The 17,231-nt window shown below is 44.2% G+C and overlaps 1 protein-coding gene across 1 annotated transcript in view; it reads left to right on the plus strand.

The window, feature by feature from the left end:
* The first annotated feature begins 5,712 nt into the window (after positions 1-5,712).
* The window catches only part of STS (steroid sulfatase), a 77,020-nt gene continuing 65,501 nt past the window's right edge, over positions 5,713-17,231 (plus strand). The window contains exons 1-4 of the mRNA XM_063084104.1: positions 5,713-5,849; positions 9,148-9,269; positions 9,374-9,496; positions 10,258-10,681. Of these exons, the coding sequence (XP_062940174.1) occupies positions 5,713-5,849; positions 9,148-9,269; positions 9,374-9,496; positions 10,258-10,681 (806 nt within the window). The remainder of the gene's footprint in view (positions 5,850-9,147; positions 9,270-9,373; positions 9,497-10,257; positions 10,682-17,231) is intronic.

Here is a 17,231-nt window from a genome sequence, read left to right on the forward strand (position 1 = left end):
TTTATGCTGATCATCTTAAAAAAAAATCATGACTCTCAAAATATTTCACATTCAAAGAGTGCAGCTGCAGGAACATGGATTTGATGGCTGGATAGACCAATCTTATAGGATCTTTTAAGAAAAAATGCATCTCTTGGGGCTTTGAGGAAAGGGTACTTATCTGTGAGCTCTCTCTTGACATTGGGTGTCTGCTCTCTTATACCACCTTTCTCTTTTGCTGTAATGGAACAATGCTCAAGTGGGGGCAATTTTTGTCCCTCTGCTTCCCCCAGGGGATGGTTGGTAGAGTCTGGAAACTATTTTTGCATAACACAGCTGGGAGGTGTCATACTCCTGGCATCTAGTAGGTACAGGTCAGAGATGCTGTTCAATATCCTGCAGTGCGTAGGTCAGCTCCCCACAATAACAACAGATCATCTATCTCAACTGTTAATAGTGCAGAGGTTGAAAAATCCCATTTTAGCGCATTCCATGACCTACATTGGAACCCATTATCCTGGGTGTTTAATTTGTATTTCTGTGTACTCCTGTACCAAGGCTCAATTAAGCAATTTAGTGAATATTTATTTACTCATAGGACCATGGGGGAGAATTGCAAGAGAAAATGGTTCATGGCCTCAACATGGAGGGATTATAAATACTTAATGGGGAAGCAAGGTAAATACACATGAAAAAAAAAATTGCACTTCAAAATATTGTTGGTTTTCTCTGGGCCTTAATCATGCATATTCTGTCAAAATTTGCAGTGTATACCTTTTTCTTGTTTTTGCAAGCTGTCAATTCAGATAATATAGTGTATCAGTGAGCTGTAGCCACAAATAATGCTGCATAACAATCCACCCTCACACTCAGTGGTTTAGACAACAATGTGTATTCTCATGGGTCCATGTGCTGGCTGCAATGTGACTCTGCTAGTCCCAGGTCCGGGCTGCATTTGGGGCTATATCTGCTACAAATGTATTTATTCTGGGGCTCAAGCTGAGGAGGAGGTAGGGGCAACCAGAGAAAGCTCTTCTCATGGGCATGGCAGAGTTATAAGAGGGCCAGGCTAAACACAGAAGCATAAAGTTTCTGTTTCCCTCACCTCTGATAACATCCCATTGGCTAAGGCAACTCACATGGTTGAGCTCAAAATCAAGGGGTGGACAAGTACGCTGTGCCCCTTATGAGGCCAGTGTAATGTACTTGGCCTCCCTCAACCCCACTAGTGTGGAGAAAGGATTGCATTCATTCATTCATTCATTTATTATTTTAACTAATGAGTTTATGTTATTATTTTCATTTCGAATTTAATATTACAAGATTTTTTCTTAACTCATTTGGATTTTTAAAGAAAACTTTATCACTATTTTTAATTGCATAGAAATACATATAACATCAAATTTACCATCTCAGCCATTTTTAAGTGTACAGTTCAGTGGCAGTAAATATGTTCTCACGGTTGTGTAGCCATTACCCTCACCCATCCCCAGAACTCTTTTCATATTGCAGAATTGAAACTCTACGCCTGCTAAACAATAACTCCCAATTCCCCCAGGATTGAATACTTCTTAAAAATAGTAATGTAATCTATCATCCATTTATAGTGGATACAAGGCTCATTTTTACAGAGATAATTGGTATACAACATCCATTTTTGGTTGTCAGCCCAACCTATGTCTAAGGTGTATTCTATCCAGAATACAGACATGTCTTCAAGACCCGTGGGGGGAGTCCCCCAAAGGTCTATTTCCCTGAAACAGAGGAGCCTCTTGGGAGGAAATTTATTTTAAGTTCAGACTCAGAGGAAGTACAGAAACCAAAGAGATAGTCGATGCTCAGAGCAGTGTCCAGTCAACACTCAGCATCAACCTGCACCTCAGGCCCCATGTTGTAGTGGGTTAATCCAAGATAAAGATTTGCAAGGCTGAACTAATATTATCTGAATAGTATCTGAATGTTTCTATTCTCTCAAGCTGGCCTTTCAATACCAGCTTTTGTTTGCATAAAGTCTGCATTTTTAATCCATGCTTTTTAGAAAAAGAAATAGTCCTTTTCTCATTTCTTTCAAAACATAAATGTTAGCTTAAGCATTTAAAGAGAGAGAAGATCTTCGGCATTAAGCCATCTCATGGCTGACTTATTTTATGTGGTTTCATGTGAGGGATTCAGTAAGAAGTTACCTGTAGTTAGCATCGAAGTGAATTAAACAGAATAGGCAGCCTTTCAGACTCCGTTGCAAAAAATGGTTTCCCGTAATAATAGCAGAGTTCTTTTGACATTCATGATCTCTGTTTTGAACATGTGGAAGTTCAGATGCCAGGCAGATGTTGGTAGAGAGAACTTCGTTCAATGGATGGACATACAGTTGATCTGAAAGTAGAACTTCTGCATTTCTTAGTATTCAGTCAGCAATTAGTCTCAAAAAGACAGCATTTATATCTCATGAAGACAGGGAGGAGATCGGGGAAGTAGAAAGTGTTCTGAGACTCACAACGTTTAGAGACTGGACAGCAGTCACACCGAAGTGGCATGTAGCCAGGAAAGATGTTTACTTGTTTCTTATTGTTTCTTTGGCTATTTTGCACCATGTTGGCCCACATGTATATTTTTTTTAATTATTAAATTGATGGTTATATAATTGCGGCCACGAATATGTATATCAATCTTCTCTTTAAAAATTGGAAGGTCCTGCAAGGGTGGCATACGAGCTCTCCATTGGTGTAGTCCCCTCTTCCTATTGGTTCTTAAACCTGGGTGGTTTCCACTCTCTTGTCCAACCTCTGTAATTATGTAGGGTTGTGATTCTGATTATGAGGCCTGTGCATGAGGAAGAACCAGCAAGTGTGTTCAAAGAGGAACACATTCCTGAGAGAGGGAAAGTCTCGCTTGCACAGGTGTCACCAGAAAGCCAGAAAGAGGAATCTGCCACACTGTGTCCACTGGCCTTGAAGCCCAGTGTCTTTGGTGACTGCATAGGAACTGTCTATATCCAGCCAGGCTGGTGTGAACTGAAGAGTAGATGTAGACTAAGGTCAAGTTGGTTCTGCCAGCTCACAGGCTGAAGGACCCTCAGCGCCCCAGATTCGCAGCAGTGACAGCCAAAGCATAAAGAGAGAGCAGAGATGCAGCAGGGCTCAGCGTGGCCCCAAGGCCAGTGAGGGACAGAAAGACAGAGTGGTGAGTTCCAGCTCCTGATCTCAGGCTCAGGGCTGCAAAACCAAAGACTTGGCTCTGGAAGTCACTGGGGACAGAAACCTGGCTGAGCACTGGAAACCACAGGCTGGGAGAGATGCCACCTCCACCTGCCAGTGCTGGTGTGAAGAGGATGAGAAGATTGATACTGAACGAGGCCTGGGGCTACGGTTTCTCATGCTGCACGCTTACCTGCCACCTGCCGGGACACCGAGCCAGGTCTCTCTCGGGCTGTATAACCTGTTGAGTGACATCCTTAAAGCATCCCTGTCAACTGAAGCTCCGGTTCTGAACAGAGAACCTGTTGCAGGGTGGGGGATGATTGGGGCGGCAAAACCACAGGAGTGTGGAGAGAGGGAAATAAAACAATGAGTTAGAAAGTCAGCGTCCCCCCCAGAGAAGAAGGGAGGGAATCCTGAGGAAGTCAGGCCTCTTGTGCGACCTGGCGGCTTGAACACACGTTGACTCCCGTCCAAAAGAGAATCAAAGAAGATGGCAAGTCAGTGACATAGCAGGATGGAGTAAGGCCCACCAACCTGCCTGTTAAGGGACAAGCCAGCAAGAACAGTGACCAGAGAATCCTGGGAGGCCCAGGCAATGGAAGCTCAGGCACCACTGAAGACGGGGTGAGGAATATGCTGGAGATCAAAGGGCAGCTTGTGCATCTTTATGGAAAAGGTTGGGCTTTCGAGATCCCCACCCCAACTCTGCAGAGCGGGACAGTGTTCCCCTTCCCAGCAGAAAACAAGCTGGCTCTATGGACCGAGTGCATCAGGAAGGGTCCAAGGGCCCAGCATTGGGCACAGCTCAGAGCAGAAAGAAAGCAGCAGGTGGGAACAGGAGGACTCATCAGATCCCTTGTTGGGAAGGGAGAGGGTGCCAGCAGCTTCCCTTACTGCAGTTCCAGAATGCCACCAGCTGGACGTGCCTACACCCCAAGCAGGAGGCTGTGAACACACGGCCCAGCCTCGCACCTGATCCCCCCAGGGTGCAGCCGCGATCCCATCATGCACTCACAGGCCTTTGAACCAGCGCCCCAGGTCTCGTGATTAAATGTGAGCAGACCGCCAGGGATCCCCGGGTATATGAGTAAACAGACGAACATGACAGACTGAAACCTGCACTCCCGCCGTGTGCCAGAAATGGTTCTATGTGGCAGGGATGGCACAGGGAACAAACCAGACGTGGAACACACACTTAATATCCCAGGCATGTTGGTTTCCTGTGGCTGCTGTTAACAAGTGACAACAACCTCGGTGGCTGAAAACAACACAGATTTATCATCTTACAGTTCTGGAGGTCAGAAGTCTGTAATGAGTCTTAGGGGGCTAAAACCGAGGTGACAGCAGGGTCAGTCCCTCCTCGAGGCTCTCAGCAAGAATCTGCCTCATGCCATTTCCAGCTTCTAGGAGGCTGTCTGCGTTCCTTGGCTGGTGGCCCTGCCTCACATCCCCTTTCTCCCCTTGCTTTCATTGTTGTGTGGCCTTCCTCTTTCTCTGTAGTGAAATGTCCTCTGCCTCCTTTTAATAAGGACCCTTGTGATTACATTTGGCTCATCTGGATAATCCGAGATAATTTCCCAGCCTCAAAGTCTTCCATCCCATCTGCAAAGTTTCTTTGGTCATGTAAGATGATGTATTCTCAGATTCCAGGGATGAGGTCCTGCCACGGTCTTGTCTTGCTTCCCTGGGTCCCTACCTCTCAAAGGGTGGGCACAGGTGCTGGGTGCCTACCTCAGTCTGGTCCCGTGGGCATTAGCCTTGCCAGGCGTGGCAAGGGGTCAGGCACAAGGATGCTACTCTTTCCCAGCTGCTCGGGTGTTTGCAGGTTTCCTCCTGTTCACTTCAGTTGGTGATTTCTAGGGGCCTGGGAGAAGGGGTGACTGTGTGTGTGCAAAGCCACCAGCCTCTCCTAAAATTTCTCCCTCTTGTCATTCTTGCAAGGAAGGAAATGCCAGGAGGTGAGATGGTGTTGGGGTGAAATACATCGGCGATGGGGGGTTCCCTTCCATTGTCACGTTTGCCAGCACACAGAGCTGCCCTGCACTGGCAACTCCCTGCACTTAAGCTTTGAAATATTTGCATGTTCTCCTTTAACAAGCTACCAAATCAAAACTCACAGTTAATTTTAGAAATGCTAGGACATTGCAAATTTGATCTCAATGAAACAGCTGTTGTCCCGGTGCTCAAGTAGAGACGTTTAGCCTTTGGAGGAGCCCACCTTCCATAAAGAGATGCCAAGAGGCGATCGCGTTTTCGTTTTTCCAAACAGAGCCTCTGAAGAAAGGCACAACTGGTTACCGGGGAGGAATGTGTGTTTTGGAAACAAACACGTGGGAAGGAGAGGATAAAACTCCTCACCCAGCAACTTCTCAGACAAGTGTCTTTCAAGCACGTGTTGTCTGGGGCCGGCGGGCAGGTTGTGGTCTCATCTGAAATGTGTGCAAGGAGGGGGGGGGGTCTTGGAAAAGGAGTGGCATGACCGAGCACAACGCTGTGTCCTTCAGTCCCCTTTTGTCTCCTTGCCCTTTGCAGGAAGATGAACATCCTCTTCCTTCTGCTGTTGTTTCTGTGCGAAGCCCAGAGCCGTTCAGCATCAAGGCCGAACATCGTTGTGTTGATGGCTGACGACCTCGGCATTGGAGATGTCGGGTGTTATGGGAACAAGACTCTCAGGTAGGGCAAAGCAGCTCCTGTGTAAACGCATGGCTCTGTTCATAGATGACAGTCCCCAGTGACGGTTAGCACAGATCTACAGCACACAGACCACAGAGAAATGTTTAAAACCCTTCCAACAGCACCCGTCCCTGCCTGGCTGTGTATAGACAGGAGATATAGGTATCGGGAACGCCGGTGTCAGTGCATCTGAATATGCACAGTGAGTTGGATAAACTCAGGGAGGTCACTAGAAAGGTATTCATCATGATTTTTTCTTAATGACCACTACTGGGCTGCTTTGTACACATTAAGTGTTATCCCATTTGTTCAGTTATTTTGTCTCTTTTTGGCATCTGGCTTGGGTTCAGTTGGTTCTGAGCCTGCCTTACCCCATCCTGGCATATTAACCCCTCACTCTCACCTCCATACCCAATTTTCCTTCCCTCCCAAGCCTTTCTTCATCATCAGCCACCCAGGCTGCCTTAGTCCATTTAGGCTGCTGTAACACAACACCACCGACTGGGTGTAAACAACAGGTATTTATTGCTGACAGTTCTGGAGGCTGGAAGTCCAAAATCAAGGTGTGGCAGATTCTACGTCCAGTGAGGACCCTCTTCCTGGTTTATAGAAGGTGCCTTGTCACTGTGTCCTCACATAATGAGAGGGGCAAGGGAGCTCTCTAGGGTCCTTTTATAAAGGCACTAATTCCATTCATGAGGCTCCACCCTCATGATCTTGTCACCTCCCAAAGGCCACACCTCCTGACACCATCATGTTGGGGGTGAGGATTTCAACATAGGAATTTGGGGTGGAGGTGCACAGACATTCAGCTTATAGCACTGGCACATAATCATGGGAAAAGATGTCACATTTTATGATGGCATAACTTTTAAAGGGCCAGGGATTATGGCCCCAGTGGCAAGAACTTGCTGGGAACCAGATGTAGTGGCGTCTGACCCTTAGGCCTGCGTAACAGAGAAGGGTGTCTTCTTTCTAAGCCCTCTGCCTAAAATTGACTTAATGTGAGGGAAATTTTAAAGTCCCTTTAGTCTAAAAAGGAAAGTAAGTCCTCTGGCATTAGAATTTCGTTTTTTTCTTCACAGTAATGAGGAAGCAATGACGTAGAAGTAGTTCTGTGAATGGGCTTCACTGCACAAAGATCACTGCAAACTAACTTAAAGGAGAGTATGAGGAAACAGCATTTGCTTGTACTAAAATTTTCCTGGAGGGTTTGCACCCTCTAAATGCCTGCAGCTGGGGATGGACGCACTACCAAGTGCTGTGGGTCAGGGATTTATTTCTGTGCCATTTACTCTGACGCCTCATCTTTTCAACACGACAAAGCATCTTGGAAAGTAGGTTTCATCATGGCATGTCAGATCAAACAAAAATTAAATAAATAAATTATTCTTTTAAGGACACACTTGCCTACAAGACATACTCAAATGTTTCTCAATTGCAACCTGAATCTTTGTGTCAAATGTTGCTTTTTATTTTTAAAATATGTACTGATGTACGACATTGGTTAGATTTTTTTTTAAGCATATACACTGATAAGATCTGCACTCAGTGTTCCCTTAAAATTTTAATTGACCATGTGTGTTTTATGCCCCAATTTTATAAAAAACATTAGAGATCACTCTTTGACATGTGTGACATAGACGTTATTAATTTAGTTTTTATCAGGCTCATAATTTCTAGTAAGTTCTTTTTTGTTTTATTTTTCAATATTATGTGTTTCTAAAGTTTACCGAAATAATAGGTAACTGATCTTACTAAGGTTCCTTAGCTTAAAAGATTAAAATCAAGCCTTTAATGTTTAATCTCTAGCAATCATCAAAAGAAAAGAATGTCTATAAAATTCCATGGAAAAACGTATGGCGATATCTACCCCAGATCTGTCTTGCTTTCCATATTTGATTCCCATTCTTTCTGAATTATATTTCTCATTTTATATTTTATATCACATCTCAAAATAGAAAAATTCTTCCATTGGCCAGTCTAGGCAGTAGGAGGATTAAGTCAAACATAGAGAGATAGTTTCTGTCTTCTAAGCATCTTGTCATTTAAGGCAAAAGAGAAGTAGAAATATGGACAATTAAACACATGCACTAACCTAAAAGAGGCAGATTAGTTTGACACCACAAATGCAATGAAATGATTTCCCCATTCAAGTGATGCTTTATCGCGGGACGACTCTGTATGCACACTGTCTAGGGGAGCTGTGGGACCACGCAGTGAACAAGATGCATGCTCCCACCTCATGGGCAGCCGTCTTGGAGGGGGCACAATTGGCTGTGCCATTACTTTGCAGTGAGAAAGCTGCTGGGATAGGGGATGTGGACCACTGTCCTACACACAGATCAGAACCCTCTCATGGACAAAAGAAGGTAGTGGAGGCCTATGAATATCCCATCTATGCCCGGAACTGAAGGACGGATGACCAGCCAGGCAGACAGGAAGGAGGCTGGGTTCCCCAGAAAGGATGTAGAGAGAGACAGCTCAGTCTGGTCCAGACACTGAAAGAGGTTAATTCCTGAATTAATGCCTAGGAAGACTGGAATGACTTCCACAGAGGACCAGCCAATCCGTTCATGGAGAAAAGGCACCAGGATAGCTCATCTTGCACAATGCGTCATCCTAGAAGTGAGCTCCTAAATAAGTGTTTATTAAGCATTAAAAAAAATAAATAAACCAACAAAGGGTGTGCGGGGGTCATGGAGTGTCATTTCTTCACTGCGGTGTGTGTCCCTTTTTCCTGGACCACAGTACCCCATTTGTGGATGTCCACTGGGGGAGGCACATGGGGTCTGATTATTTCCGTCTTCCTGGGGGCAGATGGAAATGAGCTACAGGCAAATGAGGAAAGCTGGTTGTGGGCTTCCCTTTGGCTGTGGTTGGGAAAAGGGGAGTCAGGCTGACCCTGGAGCTTCTCCTTTGGGGGCGCAGAGGTAACCTGGGGGGCATGAAAGGGAGAAATTGGAGTCTGGTTCTTACTCCTCCATGCAGCAGCCCACTCCCAAGATTTGGTTCCTCTCTTCTGACACAGGGCTAGAGGGGACAGAAGCTCAGAGCCTTCTGAGGATATCGGTGGACCTCCTGGGGATGTCATTCCTGGATCATTTGGATATTTCCTTGGTTTCGTTCTACTTTGAGTCTCGGTTCCATGTCACTTCGTTCTCACCTCCCCTGCCCCCCGCCTGCCCTGTATGACCACCCAGTTTCCCTTAGTCTTTGAGAGGTTTCCCACCGTGAAGAACCACAGGGACAGCTTCGTCTTGAAGATCACCACCCTGATGTGATCCTTTTGTTCTAGGACTCCCAACATCGACCGGTTGGCCAGAGGGGGAGCAAAACTCACCCAGCACCTGGCAGCATCGCCCCTGTGTACACCGAGTAGGGCGGCCTTCCTGACAGGCCGATACCCGGTCCGATCAGGTAACCTCCCATCTGCATCGCTGTGACTGTGCGACAACTCCAGCCAACCCCCCAGCTCCAGCCTTCTCCTGGTTCTTAAGGGTTGATTTTTTGTCCTGCTTCAGGAATGACTTCTCGGTTCCGGACTGGAGTTTTCCTCTTCGTGGCCTCTTCTGGAGGACTTCCCACCAGTGAGATTACATTCGCCAAGCTTCTGAAGGACCAAGGCTATTCAACAGCGCTGATAGGTATGGGCTGCTGGGCAAGGGGGAAGGGAGGACTTGGGCAACGTTAGCAAGAAAGTGAGAGGGGCTTCGCGATGGGCTTCTCAGGGACGACATCGCTGATACACTTTGCATAACTCGAAATAGGGATGAGATGATTTCAATTGTCGATTAAGAGGCACTGAGGCTATCTGGGATATTTGAATGTATAAATATGTGTCCTCTGTGTGTGTGTGTGTGTGTGTGTGTGTGTGTGTGTGTGTGTGTGTGTGTAGTGCTGATTAATTTAGTGGTACAATTAACATTTTATAAGAAAATTTCAAGGTGTTTAAAATAATTGCTGAGTTACTGAGTAGCATTTCTTCACGCCCCAGGGGTAGGTTTTTGAGTAAGGATTTGTTTCCACTTTGAACAGTCCGGTTGGTTCTAAAACTTTAATTTTCATGGTGTGTCTTGGAAAAAGAGTCTGTCCAGGAAAAAATGCTTATATTTTTCTATGTGGTTGTTTCCTGCCTATCAAAGGTGCTAGGTTGTTTTGTTTTTGTTTTGTTTTTTGTTTGTTTTTTAATTACTAGATTAGTTCTTATTTTCTGGTAAAGTGAGTAGCTAATACCCCAGCGTTTACAGAAAAGGAAGTGAAGAACCGTGAGGTCCTACGAGTGTGAAGATTCTGCTGGTAAAACACACAGGAAGAGCCCCCTTTTCTGCGTGTGAGCCTCAGAGACCAGTGTTTTCCAATCAGGGTGTTTACTGGGGCTAAAGGTGTTACTGGTTTATCTTCTCAGGAAAGTGGCACCTGGGGATGAGCTGTCACAGCAGGACGGACTTCTGCCACCACCCTTTACGCCACGGCTTTGATTATTTCTATGGGCTGCCCGCGACCAACTTGAGAGACTGCAAACCTGGGGAAGGCACTGTCTTCAGCATGGCCTTCAGGGAGCTGGTCTTCAGCCCTCTGCAGGTCCTCGGGGTCACCGTCCTCACCCTGGTGGTGCTGCGCGGCCTGGGGCTGCTCCACGTGCCTCGTGGGGTCTTCTTCTGCCTGTTCCTCCTGGCGGCCGTGATCCTCGGCCTTTTCCTGTGCTTCCTGCTTTTCTTCCGGACCCTGAACTGCTTCTTGATGAGGAATTACGAGGTCTCCCAGCAGCCCATGTCTTATGACAATCTCACCCAGAGGCTGACGACGGAAGCCCTGCAGTTCGTCCAGCGGTGGGTATCGCCTTTTGCTCTGGTGCTGCCTGGGAGAAACAGTGCCCGGTGGTTTCCAGCAGGGCTGGGAGAAGCAGCGTGACAATGCGGGGGGGGGGGGGGGGGGGCTCTGCTCAGGTCACGTTGCCAGCCTGCCCCAGCCCCGTGCTTGTGAGGCCATGCCGACACACATCTGCCGACAGAGGAAGCATCTGGTGTCACCACGGTCATTCATGTCCAAATGTGGCCATCAAGAGAAGAAACGCCATGGTATATGTTCAGTCTAGAGGTGGTCGTCGTGATATAAACAACCTGGAAAGATCTGAAATATTTTAGGCCAAGCTCTGAGCAAAACAGCTCTGTGGGTAAATTGGATGGAGTGGGTCTGTTAGGTCACATTTAGTTCACAGTTTGGGGGGGTGCAATCACCCATCAAATAACCTTCAATGGAGGAACAGAAAACAGTCCTGAGTTATAGACACATAGAATATATATATAATAATACAGTCATGCGTAATGACAGACCACATCTACAGTGGTGGTCCCAGAAGGTTATAATGGCTGTACCGTATGGCCCAGGTGTGTAGTAGGTTACACCATCTAGGTTAGTGTAAGTGCGCTCTGTGATGCTTGCACGATGACGAAATCGCCTAATGACACATGTCTCAGAGTATCCGCATCATTAGGCGATGTGTAACTGTACATGTTATCTATAGACTGCATAGATATAATTAAATAGATAGAATGTAGAAGCTATGTCAGGAACACTTCCTCTTCAAAACAAGCAAATCAACAAAACAGTTTTGTTCCATTTGTAACTTCAGAAGACAGTACTTTAAAGAGAAATGGAAATTCCTACCTGCAAATCAGACTTTTGGTCTTTATAGCGACTTAAACTCTATGGAAAATTTAAAAGAGAGCTTTTTTGGATGATTGAAAGATTATAAAGTACACGGGTAATATAGATAATAATTATTCACATGACACAGAATTGTAAAATCCATCCTAACAATGAAAGAAAAGTTACCATGATGAAAGAAATGTATATTAGGAGACGTAATTTAAAAACTGACTTTTTTTAAGAGACAAAAATGCTAAGTCCAAGAAAAAACTATCTATTTAGGGTATGCAGAAGCTACGTGATTTACGGTTGGTGACAATGGTCAGACGTAATTTGCATACAGCAAATGATGTTATTCCTTACGTGGAAGACATTGCGTCCCTCTGTCAATCTCTTGTGTGCCTAAGGTTGATGCTTTACTGGAGGTTGGGAGCGGATGGCGGTTCCTCCAACTCTTTCCTGCTTCTAGTTATGAAAAAGAGTGGTGGTCATGGTGCAACTGTAATCCAGTATCCATGATTTCACTGATTATGTGGTAGGTGAATCTTGGGGTCTATCTTAGTATACCTCTCTAATATCACAGAGGCGTTTTACTCTGAGAGAGACTCACTTATGACTTGGGTTTCCAAAGAGACTGAGTGGCTTACGCAAGATTTGCTATTGATAGTATCACTTCCTCTCACAACCCCAAAATAAGACAAAAATAGAATGGACAACTCCTGCAGTTCACATCACCACCAAATTTCAATCAAAATAAATTCTGATTTAACTGTGAACTATATAAACTGGTCATCTGACATTATAATCGTTCTCAGCTTTAGCTGCTGGGACTTGGATTTAGGGGTCGCTGTATGTCCTAGCTGCCCAACTGCTGAGATAGCATCACACAATTTAAGTTTTTATTTTGGTTGGCATCCCGCTTCTCATACCCATTTCATTGTTTGTCAGTCAAGATGGACAATGTCGTGGATTTTATTACCTGCCCCTGCGAAATCTATTGCTGGTTGCATGATGCTCCAAAGATGCTTTGCTCCACACAGAGACTCATGGATCCAGGTTGCTAAGATCTTGTGGCTCTGTCATCTTGATCATGGCCTCCATGATTGCAACCACAGGAGAAAAAGAGTAGAGGGTCACTTGGGACTTTTCCTTCCCTCATTGTGGAAGGGATCATAACACTTCCATTCAGGGCTGCAGAACAGCTCCATGTCTCAATCTGTCTCAATCTGACTTGACATGGGGCTAAGATATGGTTTTCCTGGGTGCGCCCAGGAAAAAGAACATGAAACAGATATAGTGAACGCACAACATCATCTACACCAAGCGGTGATTTTCAAATTCGTTTTAAAGCTGAGCCATATTTCAGGTAAAATTTTATTAGGAGCTAAATGTATCAGAGGAATAAAAGTTAAAGTGCTTGGGTTAACCTGGAACAGAGGATTGTGTTTGTGAACGACTGGCATTTAATAAAACCCTATGGAAAGCTCACAAACAGTTGGAGAAAAAGGGCAGACTCAGCAACAAAAGAATAAAAGGCCCTGTGAGCAGACACCTGCTTAGTCCCGACTCCAGGCAAATTGATATTTAACAGACATTCGTAAGTATGAAAATCAGACATGAGGAGGAAAATCAGCATAAGCCTCGGAATTTAAAAGAGTCATTTGCTATTACGCCTAGGAGAGTGGAGGCTGAAGTAGTTTGCACAATTTTATAGAGAAATAAAAACTCAGTGGCTAATTTATTTCAAAATATTGGTTATTGGAAGGGTTGATGTGAAGTATATTGTTGATCAATATTTTAATAGTTTCATCAGAGATAAAGAAAAAATATTAAGTTTGATATGTATATACATGAATCTTTATATATATGAAGGTACTGCAAAAAGTTCATGGAAAGATTCATGTTATCTTTAAATTCTATTTTTCCATGAACTTTCTTTTTTTTTTTTTTTTCATGAACTTTCTGAAGTACCCTCATATATATAAGAAGAGATGAATTATTGGAATTGACTTCTGAGGGAAGTTGTAGGAGATTTACATTTAGAGCAACAGGGATGGTTGACTGTAGACACAATAGCCTCTAAAGTTCCCTAAGCAACTCTTTACTGGTCTATCACAATTCAGGTAGGACGTGGGCTGTCCTGATTTTCACAGGTCTGGGTTGACAAGGCACATATTGGAAGGGCTGCTGGGTCTGCAGTTTGGGTGGCTGTCATGGGCAAATGTTGAGGTCTGCATAAGCATCTAGTCCTAATCTATGCTAAGAGCAGGTCTTAGCCAGGCAGCAAATACTGCAGAAACCTGTCAGATCCTGCCTGCAGCAAAGTGGCATGGCAAAAGACGTCATGCAGTCTTTAAGATATGGAGGAAGGTGTACAGCCAGCAGCCACACCCCTGGATGTTTATTTCAATGATGATTTCAGGTGTCTGTGCCTGGGTCCACACAGCCAGGAGCAGGTGTGAACTGCACACCGGGTATGGGGCTCGGTTCGGAACTATCCCTTACAGGATTGCCTCTGATAGCCTAGACCATGGTGTTTATCCTAATAAAATAGGATCATTCTGACTTTCTGTAGGTAGACAAGGAAGGGAAGAGAGAAGGATTCCTCAGACCTTGCACCAGGAAAACCTGAGGTGCTAATGCCAAGCTCAGCTGTGTAGATTCTTCTGAATAGTTCTGAGATGAGGCCTCGCACCTGAATTTTATAAAGCACCTGAAGATATTCTAAACTGGCAGTTCCGTGACCCACACTGGGAAACACTGGAGCGTAGATCTATTTTGCTACCATGGACAAACATTACAATCCTTATGAAGTCACATAGATTTTTCTAGAAGGTGATGCTGATGTGTTCTAATGCAAAAGCTTTAGCACTTTGTAAGATGTGCATGTTACGTCATCATCCGGGAGAATGTACACAGATATTTGACAGAAACAAAAGCTTCCTGAAATGATCTTTTCTTATCATGGTAGCCACTTCTGATACTTCCTGTCTTATTCTGTTCTGTTTTTTTAAAAATGATCTGGTTGTGACACTAAATTAATTTCATAACTCACCACTGGGTCACCATCTGTATGACTGACCACGCTCTTACCTTGGGGCTCAGCTTAACTATGTTTTGTAAATGGAGGTACAGCCGTTCCAAGACAGAGCCGTGTAGACCAGTGCGTTGAAGCCCAAACACCACACGGTGTACTGGTTTGCAAATTTGCTGGGACACCTGGACACCCTTAGATCCTTTTCCATCTACCAGAAATATCTCAAAAACATACAGCATGGAGATTAATGTAATGTTCATTATAAATGACAGGGTTCAGAAATGACACAGCTTTCAGGGTGAATCCCTTTATGTAGCATGGTGTATTTTGACCGAAATGCTTTAATCTGTTGAGTATATAAATATTCATATGGTTACGAGGCATTCTGATGGGCTCCTCAGGATATGATTTTGAGGAGATCAAAACAAATTTGATTGTCATACGGATATCGAAGCTTGATCAGTTCATCTTGATTATATTGAGGTTTCTGCCATTTTCCTCCAAAACTAGAGATTTAAGATGTTCTAGCAACACCATAGCTGGAGGTTGTGGTTATTGAGTTATAACAAAAAGTTTTTTTCTTCACACTAGATGATTCTAGTGTAAATGGCTATTGTCCACATTGGAGCAATCCACGGTGAATATTACTGAAAATACTGGCATTTGTATACTGGGAAACCATTCATACAAAGCTTCTTTATATATGTTATCTGCAGATACGAAGATTTAAAGCATTTAGGCTAGGTAAAATCATTCTTGGGTAAAATTGTGCTCCTGTGTTAGATTGGTTATCTGATTTGCTGAACGTGATATTCAGGAGTCCTGAGAGAGTTCCCTTAATATGCTGCCAAAGAACCATAACAATCCGAAGACACATTTATATGTGTCATCTCATTAGTCAGAATATCTTGAACAATTTAGGCAGGTGTTACGACTGGATGTAGAGTTCGTCAGAAGCAGAAAAAAGGAATGCCTGATCAAAGCAACGGCAATGTTAGTGAAATTGATGCAAATGCTTTTGAATTCAGAATTTCCCAATTGAAACCGGTGCCTTATTTAGATGTTTAACCTTAAAAAAAAAAAAAAAATGTGTATACAGCTCTCCCTCAGTTCCTATGTCAAAGGCAGTAAGGAAAGTGATTTAAACTCTTCTCTTTAAAATTTACATTCTGTCTCTACACCATGTTACTGATACGATTTATACCGAAGGATTTGTTCCTGAGATGCTAGTTTGAGATGTTATGATATTAATGACAGGGGTGTAAGACAGGAAGGCTTCACTGGTTTGCGATTCTCAAAAATGAGGTCCACTTAACCCATTCTGGTACACAGCCCGGGATTACAAGTGCCTATTTCCAAGTTGAGGACAGAGATGGTTTACCACATATAACCATCCACTCCATGATCTCTAACCCTAATTTGCTCTTGCAAGGATACACTTATCTCAGAGACATGCTTCTATTATTAGAGAGCTAGATAATTAGCTCACCATATGTTATGCGCTGTACAGTAATTCAGGAGATGGGTCATCCTTAGCAAGAAATCCTTGTTAATCTTCCAGGGAGGAGTGAACTGTAAATTTCTTAGAGATACCCTGCTCTCTTTACGTGCCCCCCATTGAGGATTGCCTGGCCATCACAGCTTCGGCCTTTTGCCATCTCTCTCTTCAATGTAATGTAAAATGGGTCCCACTTTCCATGCACAGTGCAAGTGGTAACAGAGCACTGGTTGAATGAACACTGCGATGGACACTTGTGGCATGGCTGCATCCCCTTGGGAACCTTCCACACCCATCACCGCTCTCCCGCTGCACAGTGACCTTGTGAGATCGGTAGACAGATGTCTTGTGGAGAAACAGGAGGCTCAAACCCTTTGATTAAATAGCCAAAGCCCCACAGTCACAGTAGAGTCTCACTGAGCCTTCTCAACACTGGAGCGGACCATAAACACTTGGATGTATCTTTTGCTCTTTCATCTACTCCAGTGTGGCAGGTTTACTGATAAGGTCTCCATAAGGATGAGTTGGGAGAAGACTAGGACATTGTACAGGAATCTCAACACGCTTTCTCCAAACAGAAGAGTGCACATCCAAGGCTCTTGCCCAGGCTTGAAAGGAGAAGGCACCTCTGTGATTCTTTTTTTTTTTTTAACCTTGAAAACCATATTGTACTTTTTTTCTCTCCCTTATATGCTTTTTTGCATTCATTTTTTATTCTTTTTTGTAACATAGTTGATTATACATTTCTGTGGGGTACAGAATTGAATATCATTTCTGTGCAGTATGTGATGCTCAAATCAGGATAATAAGTATATTCATCATTATACAATGTAATCATTTCTCGTAGCTCTTTACTATTTCCTCCCTCATCTACCTCCTGCTCCCTCTTTCCAACCTCTAGTAATCACAGTTCTGTTCTCTCCTTTTGGAAGTTGAACATATTATTGTGATTGATTCCTTTGGGTATACAGCCCAGCAGTGGGATTGCTGGATCCTACGGCAGTTCTATCTGTAGTTATTTCAGGAACTTCCATTATGTTTTCCGTAGTGGCTGCACCAATTTACAGTCCCACCAACAGTGTAAGAGGATTCCCCTTTCTCTGCATCCTCACTAGCCATTTCTGTCTTCTTGGTAATGGTCAGTGTAACTGAGGTGAGATGATATCTCAATGCGGTTTTGATTTGCATTTTCCTG

This window comes from Cynocephalus volans, chromosome X (genome assembly GCF_027409185.1).
Source record: "Cynocephalus volans isolate mCynVol1 chromosome X, mCynVol1.pri, whole genome shotgun sequence".
In the NCBI taxonomy this organism is placed as follows: domain Eukaryota; kingdom Metazoa; phylum Chordata; class Mammalia; order Dermoptera; family Cynocephalidae; genus Cynocephalus; species Cynocephalus volans.